At 50.8% G+C, this 20,984-nt stretch overlaps 1 protein-coding gene across 1 annotated transcript in view; it reads left to right on the top strand.

Moving 5' to 3' along the window:
• Positions 1-14,884: 14,884 nt before the first annotated feature.
• Positions 14,885-20,984, top strand: part of Ppargc1b (PPARG coactivator 1 beta) — a 30,397-nt gene continuing 24,297 nt past the window's right edge. The window contains exons 1-2 of the mRNA XM_059246119.1: positions 14,885-14,956; positions 17,152-17,325. Of these exons, the coding sequence (XP_059102102.1) occupies positions 14,885-14,956; positions 17,152-17,325 (246 nt within the window). The remainder of the gene's footprint in view (positions 14,957-17,151; positions 17,326-20,984) is intronic.

The following is a 20,984-nucleotide window of genomic DNA, read 5'->3' as shown; positions in this document are numbered from 1 at the left end:
TAGCTCCATTCTCCTTCAGCATTTATTTCCCAGCTGTGTGACTCAGGGCGACTTCCCGTCTTTCATCTTTTTCTTTTTTTTCATTTTTCAATTTTCGTTATTTTAGGTGTATGGGTATTTTATCGGCGTGCATGTCTGTGCAACAGTGTTCCTGGTGCCCTCGGAGGCCAGAATTGGGCAATGGGTCCCTTGGGACTGAAGTCATGGGCAGTTGTGAGACACTGTGTGGGTGCTAGGAATAGAACCTGGGTCCTCTACAAGAGCAACAAATACTTTCAAGCCCTGAGCCATCTCTCCATCTCTAGACAAGTCTCTTTGCCTGCTGGAGTCCGTTTCTGTTCTGTTACACCCATCCTCCTTTTGGGGTTGCTGGGGATGTGTCATGGAAGTCCCCCGCTCCCCAGGGACACCTGATCCTCAAGAATAGCCTTCTTATACCTGCTGTTGTCATCCCCTGCCGATGGGTGGGGGTGGGGAGCTGACCCCTGACAGGTAGGCCAGGTGAATTCTGGGAGTTTCGGGAGTAATATTTGGAAGGAGGAGAGCCAGCCGATCGATCTGCAGCTCAAAATAGCCTGGAAGTGCAAGAGCAACAATAAATAATGGGTTCCGGATGCTTTTAAATCTTGGCATTTCCTGATCTTGGCTCAGCTGGTCCAGACAGCTTCATCAGCGTTTACTGTCGAGGCCAGCAACACACGCCTCCCCTGGCCACGGTCCAGGCCACGGGCTGCTTTCAAGAAAATCAGATCTAGAAATGTTTGGACCTCTGGCACAAGGCCTTTGGGTCCTGGATGTAGACTAAGGACCAGGCAGCATCTGGCCTTGTGTCGTGGGTGGGACTGGAGGAGGAGGTGAGAAAGGAGACCCAATGCTGTAGAACAAGTGGGTCTGGTGGTGGTTCGAGGATGGACAAGCTCCTGATTACTCCAAGTATTTATTGAACACTTACTGTGTATCAGGTACCAGGGATGCCATGCAGATGTATATTTGATTTCTCACTATAAGTTCTAGAAGGTTCTGGGTCTGGGTCTAAAAGGCTATGAGAAGAAACAGTTGGTTTTTATTTGTTTATTTTTTTTATCATTTTTCGAGACAGGGTTTCTCTGTGTAGCTTTGCGCCTTTCCTGGAACTTGCTCTGTAGCCCAGGCTGGCCTCGAACTCACAGAGATCTGCCTGGCTGGGATTTAATTCCAAGTGCTGGGATTAAAGGCGTGGGCCAAATACCCCCCCCCCCCCAGCACAGTTGGGTTTCCAGTGTTGTCTGTAGGCTTGAGGAAAGCCTCCCTAAGGAAGGAAAGAGTGATAGGTGGATAGGAATTACCTTGGGTAAAATGTCCATGTTGGAATGTATTCCATGGAGAGAGGACGGAGTATGCAAACCACTGTGAGGAGAGATCCTGAGGTGTGCCAGGGACAGACAACAGTTGGCCGAGGCCGAGGTCTGGGTGAGAGGAATGCTACAGCAAACTGACCCAGGAAAGGAATTCAGGAGCCAGGACCCCCCCAGGTCTACAGACAAAGAGAGGGTTTGGTCTTCCCCTGAGAGGACCCTGGGGGGATTTGGTGGTCTCAGACCTGCATCTTAGGGTGGCGGCGGCGGCAGCTGCTTTACCCAGCAGCCTGGAATGGCCTTCAACTGCTGGAAGGAGCCCATGTGGAGACCAGAGGCCATGGTTACTCTGAGGTGGGAGGGGAATCTACTGCAGACCGGGCCAGCCTCAGCACTGAAGGTCCCCACCATGCCTGTGTGGCGGGCACACTGCAGAGCCCTCAGCCATCAGCCATAGATGTAGCTGTTCCCGTGGTTCTGCAGGACCATGTTGCCGTCTCACTAATGACCATTGCTGGGTTTTTTTTTCCCCCCCCCCAAAGCTTTAAAAGAATTGAATTATGTGTTTGTGTGTATGTGCACGTGAGTACAGGCCCATGGAGGCCGAAGATGTTGGACCTCATAGAGCTGGAGTTACAGGTGGTTGTTGTTATTTTAAAAACAGCGGGAAGGAGTCACATCAGACAACAGGGCCCACGCGGGAGGTTTATTGAGGGTAAGGGAGAGAAGGGGCAGAGAAGGGGCAAGGACCAGTCCCCTGGGAATGAAAGTGAAGGGAAAGAGACAGGAAGAAGGCAAGGCCTGCCTTTTATAAGGAAATGTATCATGCACATAATGGGGCGGTGCTCTTAGTGGCAGTAGCTGAGGATATATCCTGTCAGGACCCCAAAGGGCAGGCCAATACAGATGCCGAATGCTAACAGTTGTGACCCAAGTCCTCTGGTCCTCTGCAAGAGCAGTACACATTCTTAACATCTGTCCATCTTATCTATCCCTCCAGCCCAGCCATTGTCTTTTGAGCACTGACTCTGAACCAGATACCATGCAAAGTCCTTCTCATTAAATCCTCCCAAGAATCGGAGGGCGCCACACGGGACTGCTGATGCTCCGTTATCTGGAACATAAGAGAGATTAAATCACTTGGCCAGAATTACACAGTGCGGGGACCTCTTATCCCATTGGACAACCTAGATATGTTTGACCCTGCTCAGGGCGTGGCCCATAGCCTGGGCGTCAGTCTGGTTGCTCTACTGACCCTGTTGTGTCTGCCCTAGCCACAAGAACGGGTTCAGAGCCGAGCCTAGAAAGGCATTGTCGTGTATGGCCTGAGGGGACACAGCCTGGTGGTTCTGGATCCTTGCTCAGGCCTGCTGGCTTCTGGCCACGCCTGCTTTAGCACGTGAGCTGAGCAGCTGCGGTGGTGTCTCTGGGGATTGGATGGTCTTTGCTGCTCTTTTCTTCTTGCTGACTTCCTGTCCTCTTCCCTCTCTGCTCCCACCCTGTCCCCACCTGTTGCTGCCCATGGGGTCTCAGCCTCGCCTCCCAGATGTGCAGGCAGGACTTGGAATTGAAGCAGAAGCCGCCTTCCTTCTGCGCGCCCCTCCCCCCCCCCCCCAAGGAAAAGAAAACTTAACAGTAGCAGCTGTTACCTGCCAGGCTCCTGGTGCGGTGGTTGGCCTCTGTGGTTTTACCAAGCCTCGGGCAGTACCTAGAATGGTACTCTGCGTTATCCGTTCTCACTAGATGGGGTTTGCCAGCTGGGAGAATTTAGAGGTTGCACTCTGTCACGGGCTAGGGTCTCATCTCGAGTTTAATACTCTTGCTTCCCAAACTTGAATATGCATGTATGTGTATTATCAGGGGAGCTTATTAAAATGCAGGGTCTGAGGCCTGAGGTCTAGATGAGCATGAAAGGTGGGTGTTCCAGGTGAGGATGTTGTTTCTGGGACCCCACAGGGAGAAACAAGTGAACAGGTGCCAGATCTCTTACCCTTACCCATGATTCACCCTATACATTTGGTCCTCCAGTACTCATGCCTTTCATGTCTTCCTCCTCATGAGGAGCTGCTTATGGGGCTTCTGCGGCTTCCTGTTGTGCCCAGGGTATCTCTTGGTGACTCTGCATGTACCAAGGCCCTGGTGACTTCTTCTCCTGGTCTCTGAGGCTAGCCAGTGGTGGGATGTGGGAAGCAGGCTCAGAGAAATAACCAGTCCAAGGTCCATGCCACTGCCCAGAGAATGTTTCCAGGCTTCAGACTTGGTGTTCTCTGTTACTGCTTCAGCTAGGAGCTGGAGGTCCAGAGGCTGGAGTCCTCTTCCTTTCTTTGACTTGCTAGGTAGCTTTATAGCTGGCACTTCCTCTCTTGGCACCTCAGCATCACTATTGGAAAAATGGCTTAACTTCTGCCTTGTTGGGAAGAGCAGAGGGGAGAATGTCCGCTTTAGAACTAAAGAATTCTTACAAGCTCTGTGATCCCAAGTCCTGGCAAGGAGAGAGAAGGGATTTGCTCTCAGTGTTGTGTAGTGTGGACGAGGGCTGCCAGCCTCCTTTTTCAGGCTTGAGTGACCCCTGGACATAGTGTGCCCCTTTGAGTGCCTCTGTGGGCAATGCCACTCCTACCCTGGGTCCGCTACTTCTTAAGAAGTCAGTGGGTACTTGTGATTGAGTGGCAGATCTCTTGGCCTGTCCAGTTCTTCCCCCTGGACATTCTGCAGAAGGCAGACCCCACTGTGACTGAAAACCCTCCCCGGCAGAGCAGCTTGCCTGGCCTCTGGCTCTCCCTAACCACATGACCAAGGAAAGCCTATGGGACCAAAGAGAATCTCTTTTTCCCACCAGCTTTATCTGGGAGTCTGTGTGTCTGGATTTCTCATCTGACCCACTGAAAAGGAAAGAAGTTTCCGTAGGGAATAAATGGATACAGAAGCCCCCTTCCAAGGGGGAGAGTGTGAAGGAGCTGATGGGTGTCATAGGAATGTGAGGCAGTTACCAAAACTGGCCAGAGGAGTGGGGGCTCCTAGCTCCCCTCCCACCGTTCCCACAAAGGTTGAGCATCTCTAGATGCTGAGAATCGGCCCAGAGAAGATGCAGCCAGGCCCATGTTCCTGCACGGTAGAGGCAACCAGGCCCTGGGTTGGTGCTATGGCCAAAGTACAGTGTTACAAATAAGCCTCAGAGAATGTGTAACTTGGGGTGTCAGGGATCTGCCTGATTTGAATGGTAGGACGGTGGCTGGGACATGGCAGAGGTCACGAGTCCACAACTTCAAGAGCTGTGTTGGGGGGAGGAAGACCTCTGTTCTGAAGTCAGGGAGAGGAGGGTAAGAGAGGGCTCCTGGGCAAGCTAGGTTGGAAATCCTATGAAGTTGTGGTCCAGGGACGGTTTTCAGCCACATTGTGTGCCCATCCTGGCTTGCTGGAGTGCTGGCGGGTCCTGAGCTCCCTGCCCTGGGTACTTCTGCAAGGTATTGCCTGGGTGCTGAATCAGAAAGACATTGGAGTCAACGGACATTGAGATCATGTCCCCTTGCCAGAACTTCAGAGTCTAGTAGCCCAGAGTCAAGGAGGCCTTTCTCTGCTTTGTCAATCACAGTGTGGGTCAGCCCTAATAGGGCAACACAGAACTCAGGCTTAGGTCTAGACTCACATTCCTGCTCAGCAAAACCACATTACCCTCAAGCCTCAGATTCTCTGTTCTCAAATGGAGAATACCCACTTGACTAGGCTCTCAGGGGCCACTCAGACCCACTGATGGAGAGAGTCCTTCAGGAGTGGTTGTTTAGTCTGCAGTCTGGGTCCAATTAGCCTCCTAAAGCCTTTTAAGTCACCATCCATCCCAGCACTTGGGAGGCAGAGCCAGGCGGATCTCTGTGAGTTTGAGGCCAGCCTGGACTACCAAGTGAGTTCCAGGAAAGGCGCAAAGCTACACAGAGAAACCCTGTCTCGAAAAACCAAAAAAAAAAAAAAAAAGTCACCATCCAAGTGTGCTTGTGGGTAGTGTGTGTATGTGTATATGTGCAATTATACTCCAAATGCAAAATATGTACCTCATTTTTTCAAATATAGAAACTAGAAACATGGCTCTTTTATTTTATTTTGGAGCCAGGCATCTTGTGTTGAATTCACTAAGGTTAAATAGTGAGATGGCTTGCTACTGTATGGCTCTTGTCTAATAAAAATGGAAAATCTAATTAACTCCCTCGGAATTCCTCTCTCTTCAAAGCCCAATGCCTTACTGGGGCTGTGGGGGAGGAAAAGAACAGTCTGGAGGTTCCCCAGGGAGCCCAGCTTGGGAACCATGGGACCAGATGGGCCATGCGGCCCTCCAGCTCCCACACTGTGTGGCAGCAGGGCCACTGGTGGGCTGAGCACTGACTGAGTCATGCTCCCCGGGTGGGTCGAGTAGAGGGCTAGCCAAGAAGCCTGGGCTGGTGTAAGGACCTGGCTGGCTCAGCCTGCCAGGTCCCCAGCCTGCTAGGAAAGGGGGACTCCTCAAGGGTCCAATCCCAGCTTAGAGCTCCAAGGAGCCGGCCACCTCAGGGCTGTTCGTACTGGGCAGGTGGCAGCAAGGCCTCATTCCACCTGGGCAGGTGGGCTGAGGATGTGAGCGTGCACCTTGCTGGCTGTCGAGTATGACATTTCCTCAGATGCTGCATGGGGCTACCTGACCTTCACTCTCCTGCCAGAACCCCTTTCTGGTTATTTATAACAGTGCTAACAGGCAAAGGGCTTTTCAGATGAGCCCTGGCCAGGCACTGCCGTCTTTCCTGCCAGCTGGGGCGGGAGACAGTGTGAACAGAACCAGAGAAAATGGACTTCCAGGACTCCAAGGAGCCTTTAAATGGGGTGTATGGCTTTCCCTCCTTTCCCTTTCTTAGTCTTTTTAGGTCTCTGGAACTTTGAAACATTCATTTTACTTTTATTGTGCCAAAACAAAACACTATAGTATACAAAATGTACACTAATGTATGCAAAAAGTGGCATCACCATGCTGTACAATCGCCCCAGTCTCCGTCTCCAAAATGGTGTATATTTCTAATGCTAATCTTCAAGAGGCTAGGAGGCTGGAGACCAAGAGTTTGAGTCCAATCTGGGTATATCTTGAGAACCTGTCTCAGGAAAAACTCAAGCCCCCAACGGAACGGTGCTTACTACTCATGTTAGGCCTTGGTTGCTGGAGAAGAATTTAATAACCTTTCCTACGGAAAGCATTTCATAGTTTTCCCAAACATTTTCCCACCCAAAATACTTCACCAAACAGGCTAGGACAAGGCCATAGCCAAGGAAGGCTTAGCGGTCCCACTGCAGAGAGGTAGAGGTGGAGATTCCAAGGCTCAGCTAATGACATGGCTTAGGGCATAATTCCATCTTCGTCTCCTACACACGGAGTAACTCCTTTACTGCGTTGCGCCAGGAAGGCCCTTGGCTCCTGGGCAAATAATTCAGTCATCAAAATAAATTGGATTTCAATTCATTGTTCAAAATAATAATAATCTGTAGAAAGGTACCAATTTTAAAAATAAAGGCGGGAACCTGGGAGTGCCAGGGTGGCTGTACCAGAGCCTGCGGCGAAGGGGTAACTCAGTCCGGCCCACCCCGCCTTTAGAGTTCTGGTAGTTTGTTAGTCATGGGTGGCTTTTCTGTCTCCACTTCCCCCTGCCCCTTCTTGAATGTGGCTTTTAGAATAAGATGGCCTTGGCTGCCTGACTTTTTGATGCCTAAGTTCCCCTCTTCTCAGCTACGGTTCTGCCTTCCAATTCCTGCACATTACTGTGACAGATCCCCACCCCCTAACCCCATCACTGAGCCCCACAAGGCCTTTTAGCCACTCGAGTATCAGCAGAGCAGCTCCGAGTGGCATTTGATCCTAGTGGTTTATTTTTGGGCCTGCCCTTCAGCCACTGATAGATGTCGCGTTGGGCCGAGGGAATGGTGCTGAAATGGTAAGTGTTGATGTCAGCTGGCTTGTACGATCACATAGCTTAATTCTTGACCTCACAAAAGGGGCCTAGAACCAGGAGAGAAAAGGAACACGGGGCCTTTTTTTTTTTGACAGACGTGAAATTATTATGTGATTAACTGAGGCTGTAAAAGCCATCGAGCTTTGTTTGGAAGTTGTCTGGGGAAAAAAAAAATTCACGCATGCTCTTTGACTCTTGCTCACTGCCCTTCACAGTTCAGAAAGCGCTTGTCCTGTTTATTGCACACCACCTTCGCAGAGCACCTACTGCATGCCAGACACTATGCTGTGCGCTGGGGGCAGGGCCCGGCTGCTGCCTGAGAACTCCTAGTGAAGGAGCACATACATTTAAAACAGGAGAAAGTTCAGGAAGTGGGTGGTTGGTGATGGTCGCACAACAGTGTGGATGCATGTAGTTAATGCCACTAAATTGCGTGCTTGAAAGTAGTGAGAATTATTCCGGGAAGTGAAGTGCTTATTGAGAGAATCTCAGCGGGGAGCTGGCAAAGCCAGAGGTCGGGGTGGCCTGGACAAGTGGCCATGGGTTGGAGACCGTGAGGGAAGCAGACACTGGCAGGTGAGGGGTGCCAGTGCCGAAGGCCCCAGGTGGGAGCCCACATGCCCACATGCATGCAGCGGGGACTCTGGAGATGCCCAGAGGCACAATGGCTGCCTACGAATAAGAAGACTCAGGCCAGGGCTAGCTCTGCCTCTGGATGTTCATGCAGGCATCGCTTGGCAGTTGAGTAAGTGAGTGTCTTTCCTGCCACTCTCGTGGGAATTCAAGAGGCCCTTGAGTTCAAGTGCATACAATCAGTGGCAAGGCCAGGCGAACACAAAGTACATAGCCCAAGTCACAACATACACTAAGCTTTTATTGTTTAAAAACAAACAGTGCCTTCCTGGGCCTGGGCGTCAGTGTGCCTGCTGAGAGGCCCTAATGTCACCATCCAGTATCCATGCTGCCATGGGTAGAGAAGAGAGTACCTGCCCTCCCCCCACCTCCACCCCCAGTCCCAGGTGCCAAAAGGAGACTGGACTCCAAAGGCCTGCAACCAGGTCCTGCAAGAGCTCCCAACCCCCAGGTAATCCCACCCTGCCCAGCAACCCAAGCTCACAGATCTCAGAGAGATAAGGGACTGCTTGGAGGCCACAGGGAGTCGGGAAGGGATGTCTAAGCAAGATAGCACCTGCCCTGTAGACCTCTGTTCTCTTTCCCGCCCCTTTTCATGGCAGGCGAGAATCTTACCCAGAATTTGAGTACAGGGACCACAGCTGTGGAGGAAGTGACCTGTCATTTTGAAAAGAGTTTATACAGGGAGATCCTAGTTGTATGATCTGGCCAGGAGCTGGCTAGGTGGATCTTGGGTGACCTTCCCCTGTTCCCTTTTCTGTGAGCTTCGGATTTCTTCACCTGCAAGATGAGAGAATCGTTGGGGAAAGTGTGGCAAGGAACCATTCCTGCGCCCTCCTTCTTAGGGTGCCCCCCAACTGATACAAGGCTGTTTCTGGTGCAGCGGAGGTAGACTAGGTAGGTGTTCAGCCGCCACAGCTTATCTGATGGCGGAGACATGGGAATTCCTAGGAAAAGGTCAGAGAACCACATCATGGAATGAATGCCACATCTATCCTCTTAACAAAGCCACGTTTGCTATGCCTTCGTCTTGCCTCTTTGGCTAGAGGACTGTGGAACTGTGAGTCCCAGTAATTCCAGCATCGTTCTCACCCCAGGGCTGGAGCCCCCCATGTCCTGCTGGGGGAGCCACACAGTTGGATCTTAGATGCTTTCGGAGGCCTCTCATCACTGTCTCCTCATCTCTGATCCGGATCTCGTCAGTGTCTCATCTTTGATTCGGATCTCATCCACGTGAAACTTGAAAGCAGATTTTTTTGTTCGTTTGTTTTAGTAATTCAAGAGTCTTGGAACCTTCCACAGCCCACACCTTAGTTTTTCACAGAGCTCTCTTCTTATCTACTCACATTTTCTAGTTAAAAACTATGTAAAATTGATAGTAACAAAGGAGTTGGGAGGAGACAGCGCCGGGCAGATCACGGGCTCTAGAAAGCAGGTAGGTGAGCCATGAGGGTATGCAGGATGGGAGCATAACAGTTAACCTGGTTGGCCGGCCCACTGGAGACTACAGATCAGGGGAGCAAAGGCCTGATAGGTTAGGTTTGCCTACAACCAATGGAAACACTAGCATGGTAAGAAAGTTCTGAGTAGAGCTGGCCCACGACACAGAGGTTGCTGTCCAGGGTGGTTCTGACGCCCTGACCCTGGGTCAGAGCTCTTGTCCCAAACACACTGCTACCTTGGCTGCTTTGCAGCTGACAGGGGTAAGCTCATGGCCAGGTATGAGTACTGGACCCTGTGTTGCTTTCTCAGCTGGAGGGTCCATTCTTACCAGACCTAGAGTCCTTCTGTTAGGGTCCCTGACCACTTGCTTGGCTAAGGCTTGGGGCCTGGCCGTAAAGGGCTGAGCAGCATGTTGTGTTCAGCTGGCCCAAGGCCAGATACTTCCAGGGTTGCCTGGCCCAAGGGTCTAGCCTTGAGTGTTGAGGGGAAGGCCCTTCCAAGGATCTCTGATTTCAGGCAGTTCGGTACTTTTCAGGCTGGGCTCAGGGCACCCTCATTTTATCTATTTATTCTTCCTTGCATTTGTGCTTTGTGTGTATGTTATTCCGGATGATGCTGTAAGTAATTAGGGGAGGGGGAGGTAAAGCTTGCCTACACTTCTTACTGTTCTTCTAGACTGCTTTAGGAGTTTTGTATTAATTTGGAAGACAACAAGAAGATTGGATTCTTTTTTTAATGTAAGAGAGATGGATTAGCCGTCACTTGGTCATTGATAAGTGGTACAAACTCCAGCTTGCATGCAGTTTAGATTTTTTTGTTTTGTTGGTTTTTCGAGACAGGGTTTCTCTGTGTAGCTTTGCGCCTTTTCCCTGGAACTCACTTGGTAGCTCAGGCTGGCCTCGAACTCACAGAGATCCACCTGGCTCTGCCTCCCGAGTGCTGGGATTAAAGGTGTGCGCCACCACCGCCCGGCCCTAGAAGGGATTTATTTACTTGCACACATGCACATGCACAGTGCAGGGAGTCAACTGCCTTTAGACCCAGCCGGAGCCAGTGTGTAAATGATTTTCTTAGAATCCTCCACCTCTCCGGCTTGGCTCGGCCTTGTCCTAGCTTGAGGCAGTCTAGGCTGCTGCTCCTAGGTGCTGGCAAAGATGGCTGCCAGCCTGTCTGGAAGAGCTGAGCCTTCTTAACCAAATGCTATACAAAGCCTGTATCCAATCCTGCTCACTGGGGCAGACATGCTTACTTTGGCCACTTGGCTTTAGGGGAGGAACAGTTCCCAAGGATAGTCAGGGGACTCCTTCCACTTGGGAGGGAACGGGTGGGAGGGAGACCAAACAAGGATGTCAGAGAAGAAGAGAATAACTTGTGTGTATTTCCCTTCCTCCTTTCTTAGAAAGTAATGGAGGCTCGGATTGTGGTCTAGACTAGGCTAGTTGTAATGGATTAGTAATGGCTGCTAAGGCTTCCTAAATTCTAAAGACACTAGTCTCACTCACAAGAGGTCCACCCTATGGCCCAGTCACCTCCCAAGTGCCCCATCTTCTAACATTATTATCATTCTTCACCTTGGGGACCAGAATTTGAACGTATGAATTTGTGGGGTCACTCATGGAGGGCCTGGCATAGGCACTTGGCTTATTTTCCTTTCTTCTTCTTCTTCTTCTTCTTCTTCTTCTTCTTCTTCTTCTTCTTCTTCTTCTTCTTCTTCTTCTTCTTCTCCTCCTCCTCCTCCTCCTCCTCCTCCTCCTCCTCCTCCTCCTCCTCCTCTTCCTCCTCCTCCTCCTCATTATTATTTATACAGTATTTTGCCTGCATGTATGCCTGCATACCAAAAGAGGGCACCAGATCTCATTGTAGATGGTTGTGAGCCACCCTGTGGTTGATGGGAATTGAACTCAGGACCTCTGGAAGAGCAGCCAGTGGCCAATGCTCTTAACCTCTGAGCCATCTCTGCAGCCCTCTTCCTTACTTTTTAAGAGGCCTGGGAGGTAGGACTCTCCTTACTGTCAGTGTTTGTAAAACCAAGCGAAAATCACTGCCTTGATCTCAGAGGAGATACCAGCAGCAAGGCCGGGCCTGCTTGCTGCTCACCTGGCCTAACTGCTTGGCACCTCAATACAAGTACTTGTGTTTCCACTCTGGAAGTTCATTTGCGAGTTCACTTGCCGATTTTGTTCATTTCCTGCTGGGTTCAGCCTAAATATTGCCCCAAAGCTTATGTGGCTCTGAGACATTAGATAAATTCAAGGATCGTAGGAGAGATTTGGGCAAGAGGGGCCAAGTCTTTCTGTAATCTCTCCAGTCTCAAGTTCTTAGAATCCACCGAAAGACGTAAGCTGTCCCTCATCTACCTTCCACCCCTCCTCCCTTCCACCCAGGAATTCTGGGAATTTGCTCTGTGGAGTAAGCTAGATTTGCTGATTGCAGGCTAGAAAACTGGACTGGACATTTTTTTTTCTTTTTCCCCTGAAGATGCATTCTTTCTGAAGCAGGGGATCGATTTCCAACAAGATACACAAGCTTCCAGTGAAGCCACTTATGTGAGTCTGGAGTGAAGCCTTGCAAATCCTCTGCCAGGGTCATTTCTATCCCTGGCTCGAGGAAGCCATAACCCTTTTAGATGAGGGGTGTGGTGCTGCCAGAGGAAGGGCCGTATGGCACAGCTGCTCTGTAGGAGAGCCGATGTGGGGAGCAAGTTGTGCACAGGTAGCTGGGGGCATGGCGCAATGTTGCTGCTGACCCCAGACCTGTCCTTGCTCAGCCACATGACTTGGACCATTCCCAACCCCCATCCTAAGCCACGCTTCCGCCTCTGTAAGTGGGAATGAATGGTCTTCAGTGTTCTTTCACACTCACCAGTGATAGATGGTCGCACCGGCTTTTTAGAGGAAAGCCTCAGGTCTGACTCAGCCTCATCTCTCGGGGACCTTGGGTGCTATTTGGAGATAAGGTATTTACAGAAAAGATCACGCTCCATTGAGGTCAGCTAGGTGGGCCTTGATCTGGTGCGGCTAGGGTCCTTATCAAAAGGGGGAAATGTGTGCAGACAGGGAAGCTGGCTACCTCCAAGGCAAAGAGAGGGGACTGAGACAGAGCAGTTCTTTCTCTTGAAAGCCTTGGAGGGGCCCCGATGGCATCCTGGTGGCAGCCTGCTAGCCTCTGGGCCTATGGATCCTGATTTTCTGTCGTTAAAGTACGATACACAGGGAGTGTGCTGTTATTGCAGCCATAGCAAGAAACTCAGGTGACCTCCGTGCCCCAGTCTCCTGCCCAGTAGCATCTAGGGTTGTTCTAGGACTCTGATGAGAAGGTGTACACGAGGCATTCGCGTGGCTTTTGGCATATAGTAGGCACGCGATAATAGCAGTGGCCATTAGTCCTGTGCTGTGTGACCTCTTGGCTCTACCAGCAGAGCTTATAGAAGGTAGGTGGCCGGGACAGGGCCAAAAAGCCCCGACTGAGACCTTTCCCAGGGAACTGGGTCACCTTAGGCACCCCTTCAAAAGCCTCTAAATGTAGAGAAGGCCAAGAATGTCCCATTAGCAGAGCGCTTAATGGTTTTTAGCTGGAGCGTGGTCTTGGGCCTAATTGACCAGGGTACAAGGCTGCGGCTCTTTATTTTTATATGCTGGCTCTGCCCTGAGTATATTGAGCTGCTATGGGGATCAATATGTGCAGCCATCATGGGCATTGATGGGTATTTTGTGAAGGAAGTGGTGTGGTTGCCGAGGAGGGACACTCCCCGATGAACCTGAGCCGACCTGTTATCTGCCATGGGCCTCAGTTTCCACATCTGCCAAGTGAAGGAGGCAGCGAAGACCTCAGAGTTGTGTGTGAATTCTGTGTGCACACGTGTATGTTGCATGCGTGTGAAGAATTTTTGTTGTGTTTCTCTTTCCTTTTGGCAGTTCCGGGGACTGAACCTAGAACTTTGTACATGCTAAAAAAAAAGCAGGCACTTGACCACTGTGCCGCACCCTCCGGTCTTTTTATCTGGTTCTGCAAGGAGTTTCTACCCGCTCCCCCACACCCTCCCAGGGCATTCCCCCACCTGGGCTACCTTTCAGGACTGCTGGCTCCTGGCTGAACTGGGGATCTGAAACTTCCATTCTAAGGCTGTTTCTAAAAAGTGGGTGCTGTGGCGGTAGCCGCTCTGAGTGACTGGGGTCAGAGAGACCAAGGACATAGCAGAGCTGACTGCTGAAGGCTCTGCTGGTCAGCAGGCCCCTGCTGTCTCACTCACACTCTCTGTCCCAGCTTCAGGGCCTCCTTCTACCGGCCCTAGGTGATGGCTCTCCAGCTTGCTGCTTCCTGTCTCCTGGATGCCTCCAACAGCCTAATACCGTTGCTGCGCTGACCCTACCCCCCATCACACTCCGAGTAAAGCCCAAATCTCCTACAATCCCACCTGATCCGGCTGCCACCTGCCTCTCCATCCGCTCCCCCCCACCCCCAGGTCCAGGCAATGAGCTGCAGCCTGCTGACCTCAGCACCCAGCGCCTCCATCCATGTTAGCATGTCCTAGGCTCGCCCTTACTGAGGTCTTCGCCCTGTCTAATGCCCCTCCTGCCTCTTCCATCACCTGGCTTCTGTCTGCTCCATTAGGAAGCCTTACCTGCCCCCACCTCACCCCCTCCATCTAAATCAGTTAGCTCCCCATGCTCCAAAATGACCCAGCAAATTCAGACCTAATATATACCCCAGAGAAATAAAGGCGTATGTCCACAAAAAGACTTAGACACAACTATTCCAGATTTAAAATGGCCCAAACGTGGAAGCAACGCCAACTGACCGTCCACAAAAGCCAAAGCCACCAGCTGCATTGCCACAGACCGGGTACAAAGGGCACAGAAGTGCCAAGAAGTAGCGGAGAGAACCCACCTTTAGTGGCCGCCGCTGTGGAGCATGGATGATTCAGAGCTGGCGTGGCTGGCGTGGCTGGCGTGGCTGGCTCACCGCAGGGATTCAGGGTTAAGGCAGCATGTCCCCTCTCACCTTCAGACTCCCAGCTAGGCCCAGAAGCATCTGGCTGGCCTCATCACAGTTCGTGCAGTGGTCCTTCTTATTCTTGAAGATTGTGTTCCAGGTCCCAAGTAGATGCCTGAAGCCACAGATAACACCAGACCCCGAATACTGTAGGCTTTTTTTTTTCTATGCATGTGAACAAAATGTGAAGCCCTTTCCACCTGTACTAAGCTTTCACTCTGTACTGCGACCTTAACTGTAAACGTTTGAGGTGCGTGCATGCGTGCGTGCGTGCGTGCGATAGCAAAACCAGCGTGGAATTCTCCCCCCCCAACCCCTTCACAGATTCTTAGATTGCATCTTAGACCTTAACCCACCTTGTCATAGGACTCTTCTCTTTCCTGATTAGACCGCTAGCTTGCCTTTTCCCCCACGAGAAGTGCTTCATGGCTCCACGTTAGCATCTTGCCACGGCAGCATGGCTGCTCTTGAACTTTGGGGGCATTTGCTGTGAGATAATCGGGAACTGGAAACAGCACCGTCATGCCACAGCAGACTCTCGGTAATGAGGATGACTCCGGAGACCCTAACGGGCAGGCAGTATACACCCTATGGGTACGCTGGACAAATGGGGGACTCAGAGACAGGGCCAGACTACTTAAGACTTTACCATGCAGATCAGAATGACGCATAATTTATAACTTTTGAATTGCTTACTTCTGGAATTTTCTGTACAGATAAGAGGAGATGGCTCTAATCACATCTTTCGTGTGGGTTGCCTAGCACCCTCTCTTCCTCAGCCCCAGGGGTCCACCTCTGAGAGGACAGTGGTCAATTTTGTCTGTTCCACTCCTGAGCTGTTGCATATTCTCCAGTACATGGTTCTGAGTAACTCCGCAGCTCAATACTTAGGGCTACTGGATGTACGTGTGTTGGAGAAGATGGGGAGCGGGGATGGTAGGGACATGCCCCCCATCTGGAGCACATTTGCTGGCACAGTGCTGCTTGGCCTGAGATTCAGCCGGGAATGGCCACGGGCAGAGAGGCCTGGTTCCCATGCTGCCCATATAGGCAGGATTCTTGCAAAATGCCAATTAAGATATTTGACCCAAATTTGGGTAAAAGCCCTTTTCCTGTTTCAAGTTGAGCTAATTATATACATTTATTCATAATTTATGAGGCCTAGTAAGTGGGAACAATTAGGAAAAGGCCAGGGAAAAGCCTATTTCTCTTGAGTGTCGTGTTGCCTTTTTCCCCCCTGAGGCCAGTCCCACCCATCTGCCATAGAACTCGGCTGCTTTTATTATGACTGTTGTCTTTCTCTGAGGTCACTACCCTTAGATGACATTTATTGAGTACTCACTGGGCCGGTCCGTAACTCCACCTCAACTGCTTTTGAGCCTGTAAGGCACTGGTGCCGTGCCCATTTTCTAGTGAGACAGTTAGGTTTCAGAAGGTCATGTGAATGGCCTTCCCTATCAGGCTTATGGCTGATGAGTAGAAATTTAGACTCTGGATAGCCAGGCCTCAGCTACTTCCCTCAAAATCTTTGGTGTCCCACTACAGCGCCGTCCTCCTGCCTCAAGGGTTTCTGAGTCTTCAAGGCAGTCCCATAATTGGTGATGGATGACCTTGGGTACCAGGAGAAAGTTGGCAGCTTGTGACTTAGCAGAGGTGGGCTGGCCCGAGGGTCTGCATTGATAGAAAATCCCCAGAAATGGGACTGGAGAGATGGCTCAGGTGTTAAGAGCACTGGCCGCTCTTCCAGAGGACCTGGGTTCAATACCCAAGCACCCACACGGCAGCTCACAACTGTCTGTAACTCCTGTACCAGGGGATCCAATGCCCTCACACAGACAGACCTGTAGGCAAAACACCGATGTATATAAAATATAAATAAGTTATTTTAAAAAGAGAAAGAAAAGAAAATCCCCAGGAGACAAGGACGAAGCTGGCCCTGGTCCTTTGAGAACCGTTGGTCAGGATGGTGCTGCTACCAGAGTCCCCTGTCACTTTCTTCCACGCTCACTCACCTCCCTGCAGGTGGGTGGGGGCTCCGTAGACCTCTTCCTGTGAGCTTACGTGGATGTTATCCTACGTGGGGAAGCTTGCAGCTTGGTGGCCATTTCCTTCCCTACGCATGGGGATTGTCTTCTGCATGAGGCTGTTCCATAACTTAGGTTGTTCTTCGGCACATTTTCAAGGCGATCCATAGATCTGCCTCATTCTTTTCGATAGGACTGTAGTATTCTGTAATAAAGGTGTGTTACGGTTTTAGTTCCAACCTATCCTCTGGGTGGTCTTCCACACTTCAGACATTATAAATAGTTATAACATGCCTGTGGACTTCAGGTGTTTCCCAAGAGCTCAGGAATCACTCAGTGTCAGACATTATTATCTCCTTGTTCTGTTCTGTGACTAATAAAATAAAGGACATTAGCTATGAGGCATTGCCTTCCAGGTGAGGGGGACTTTTATAAAATGGTAACTGTTTAGAGGTGCTAATAAAGTGTTCAACGAAGCAGTCCTGGTAAGAAGAAAGACCTACTGTGTGGGCAGGGTTTTGAGGGATGTGTAGGAGTACAAAGAGAAAGAAAAGAGGCAGAGGGGCCTTGTGCTGCAGGGCCCACCTTATCTTCCAGTAGGCTCAACAGTTTTAAGGATTGGGGCAGATCTTTACATTTATTGGTTATTTGGCAAACTTGGGTCTTGGTACAGAGTCCCGATCCACAGCTTTATGAACAAGCAGGTTCCTGGCTGGGTGTGGCCACACTCAGCTCTGATCACCTCTTTCCTTCCTGTCTCCTCAGGATGGGGAATCCGGGGAGGAACAGCTGTGTGCTGACTTTCCAGAGCTCGACCTCTCCCAGCTGGACACCAGTGACTTTGACTCAGCCGCGTGCTTTGGGGAGCTGCAGTGGTACCCCGAGACCTCGGAGACAGAGCCCAGCCAGTACAGCCCCGATGACGCCGAGCTCTTCCAGGTGGGCCCTGACTCTCACCAGCCCTATGCTCTGTCCCTCCCTTCTGTGTTTGCTCAAGCCAACGTGCACCCACTCACGCAAGATCTTGGGGTCCCCTTTCCCTCTCTAGATCCACACCTGCCTTAGGACAGCTCTAGCACCCTTGCCTGGCCTGTTTTGCCACCTCCAGAAAGTAGGGTCTGGAATGAGCTGCCCCCTGGGTGCTTTGCAGGCGGAAGCAAGCCCCTTCAGGGGCCAGGGCGGGTCTGAGTCCTTTGCACCCACATCATCTCATTGAATCCTCAGCTCCTTTTCCACGAGGCAGGTGCCGTTACTTCTTGACTTTATAAATGGGGAAACTGAGGCTTTGAGAGGTTGGGCAAGTCACTTCCTCAGTAACTGAACTAGACTCAGACTCTGAGCCAGGTGTCCCCGACTTATGCTTGTAAATCCCAGCACTGGGGAGACTGAGACAGGAGGATGGCCATGAGTTTGACGCCGGCCTGGGCTTCCTTCCATGAGCGAATTCTTAACTTGAAAAAACAAAAACCAGGAGCTGAGGGGATGGGCCGGCAGTCGAGAGCACTTGCTGCCCCTCCAGAGGACTCAAGTTTGGTGCTCAGCACTTAACAACCACTTGTAACTCTAGCTCTAGGGGAAGTGACACCCTCTTCTGGCTTCTGCAGACACCTCACACAGGTGTACAGACACATACACATAAATGGAAAAAACAAATCTTCCAGCACTCGGGAGGCAGAAGCAGGAGGATCTCTGTGAATTCAAGGCCAGCCTGGTCTACAGAGCGAGTTCCAGGACAGCCAAGGCTACACAGAGAAACCCTGTCTCAAAAAAAAAAAAGGATAAACAAATCTTAACATGACATCAATAATATAAATCCAACCTGCTTCCTGAGCCAGGACTTTGCGATCAGGACTCTGGGATGGGGCTTATGGTACTGAGCATCTCTGTAGTACTGAGCATCTCTGCAGTACTGTTTCTGCCTGTGTGTATTGCCTCACTCTGTTCTCTCGTCGACTCTTACCAGGAAGAGCACCCAGAGGTTCAACAAAACCAGCCATTCTGCAAAGTGCTTTCAGTCAGTGGCTTGGGTGTCCAGCCTAGGCACATGATTGTGGTGATATATTGTGCGCCCCAATAAAGCTTACCTGGGGATCAGAGGACAGAGCCAGCCACTAAATTAGACATAGAGGCCAGACAGTGGTGACACACTCCTTTAATCATATCACTTGGGAGGCAGAGATCCGTCTGGATCTCTGTGAGTTCAAGGCCACACTGGGCTACATGAGAGAAACAGAACCAGGCAGTGGTGACACATGCCTTTAATCCCAGGAAGTAATATGGCAGGACACAGAAAGATACATAAGGCATGAGGAAACAGGAAGTCGCTCTCTTGAGGCTGAGGGTTTTGTAGAGGTAAGAACTAGTGGCTGGCTGTTCTGCTTCTCTGATCTTTCAGCTTTTACCCCCATACCTGGCTCTGAGTTTTTTATTATGAGACCTTTTAAGATTTGTGTTACACATGATGACTAGCAGTCCTTTTAAGAAGGCCTCTTCAAATAGACTAATAGCATGAGATGTCTGGGTTGTTCTTCAGAGTAAAGCAAGTTCTACAGACATTTGCTTGTGTGTGTTGGGGCAGGGGGTGCCCCGCATGAATGGCCACAGATGAAATAAGGCTTGCCATGTTGAAGCTGGGTGATGGAACCTGCAGATGTACTGATCTTTTCCTAAAATCATCTTTCCCATAGAGGCAGGTGCCTAGGCTCAGTGTGCCTCTGTGGTAGCCAGGTAGCACTGTACCATGCCCACATGGGGCTTGTATGTCATTGCGCATCTTGCATAGTCCTGGAGACGGAGCTTGTCGTCTGTCCTTCCAGAGCAGTCTGTCAAGCTCCCTGTGTGTCAAGAGCTGAGGTCATCAGTAGACCCTAGATTAGCAAACACATAAGCCAGTGGCAGGGACTACCAGGGCATAGGGCAGAGAATGGCTGGAGGCTGGTGTCAGGGAAAGGCCTCTGGTAGTTAGCCAGGGGAAGTTGAAGGGCAGGAACAGTGATCCTAGAGCAGCCGCTGGGAGCTTGCAGTGCTGGGGAGGAAGTATAGGTAGTCGGGACCTCACCATAGAGTCTTATTCATAGTATGGATTTTCCTTGAGACTATTCTAACCTCCAAATTGCATATTATTAGTCACTCATTTTATAGGTGAGGAAAATAAAGCTCAAAGAGTTGGGGTGACTGGCTCCAGGTCACACAGCTAGGAAGGATCAGGGCAAAGGTTCTAACTTAGGAGCCCATAGCATGCGCTACTATGTGGAACCCCTTTGCCAATCCTGTGAGGGCTGGGCTCTGGCCCTGTCTGGCTCCATCTGGGATCTCTCTGTCTTTCTCTGTCTCTGTCTTTCTCTGTATTTCTCTCTGTCTGTGTGTGTGTGTGTATGTGAGTGTGTGAGTGTGTGTGTGTGTGTGTGTGTGTGTGTGCATGTGGAGGCCAGAGGACAACCTCTGTGTCATTCGTCAGGTACCATATACCTTGCCTTTTGTCTGTGTTTGTTTTTGAGACAGGGTCTCACCATGTATGTATTCCTGGCAGAGATTTATCTGCCTCTGCCTTCTGAGTGCTGCCATTTTAAAGACACACATTATTACACTCGACACATCTGGCTTTTTGAGACAGATTCTGTCACCTGTTTCCACTTCCCTGACACTGGAATAGCAAGTGTATGCTACCACTCTTGTTTGTTTGTTTGTTTGTTTGTTTGTTTGAAACATGGGTTCTGAGCCTTGAACTTGGTCCTCTTGCTCACAAGGCAAATGCTTTACCAACTGTTTAAAAAAGCAAAACCAAGCCAGGCGGTGGTGATGCGCACGCCTTTAATCCCAGCACTCGGGAGGCAGAGGCAGGTGGATCTCTGTGAGTTCGAGGCCAGCCTGGTCTACAGAGCGAGTTCCAGGACAGGCTCCAAAGCTACACAGAGAAACTCTGTCTCGAAAAAACAAAAAAAAAGCAAAACTTAGACACGGTGCCAAAACAGCACTTCTCCCGCTCTCTTCGGGGACAGTTTTTCAAAACTGCTTTCAGATTGCAGAGAACTAATGTACACGTGGGGTCAGAGTGCTGCTGGAGACCTTCCCCGGGAGACCCCACAGGCCCGAACCTGCTCTTCCTAGTCAGAGCCTCAGCAGGCCTCCGGAGAAGTCATATCATGGGCGAAATGGGCTCCGAGCTGAGGAGCCTTCGAGGCTCCCAGCCCAATGAGCAGTCAGCCTTTGTGGTGGGCGGAGCTCTCACACCAGAACCTCTCCTGCTCATGACCACTCCCCCAGACCAGGCCATTCTCCGCAATTGAGCCTGCTGGGTGTCTGGGTGATAGTGTGACTGCAGTCTGTGGCCATCATGATCTGTCTGGCATCCCTCCACCCCTTCATCAACTCTGGGGCTGGGTCCTCAGTTTGCGTATTGTACCCCAGGACTTCACCCTGTCTGTGTCTAGCCTTGTGTCCAGCCCTAACGAATCACATAAACAGAGCCATGGGTCACGCCTCCTGAGGCATTTGGTCACTTCTGCCCATGGACATCTTCTGTCTATGCTCTCCCTGAATGGTTTACTCATTTCTGAAGCCTTTGCCCATGGTAAGGGTTCAGTTAGTAGGTGTTTTGA

This window comes from Peromyscus eremicus, chromosome 19 (assembly GCF_949786415.1).
Source record: "Peromyscus eremicus chromosome 19, PerEre_H2_v1, whole genome shotgun sequence".
In the NCBI taxonomy this organism is placed as follows: Eukaryota; Metazoa; Chordata; class Mammalia; order Rodentia; family Cricetidae; genus Peromyscus; species Peromyscus eremicus.
The sequence above is the reverse complement of the archived record's forward strand: the minus strand, read 5'-3'. Positions and strand labels throughout refer to the sequence as shown.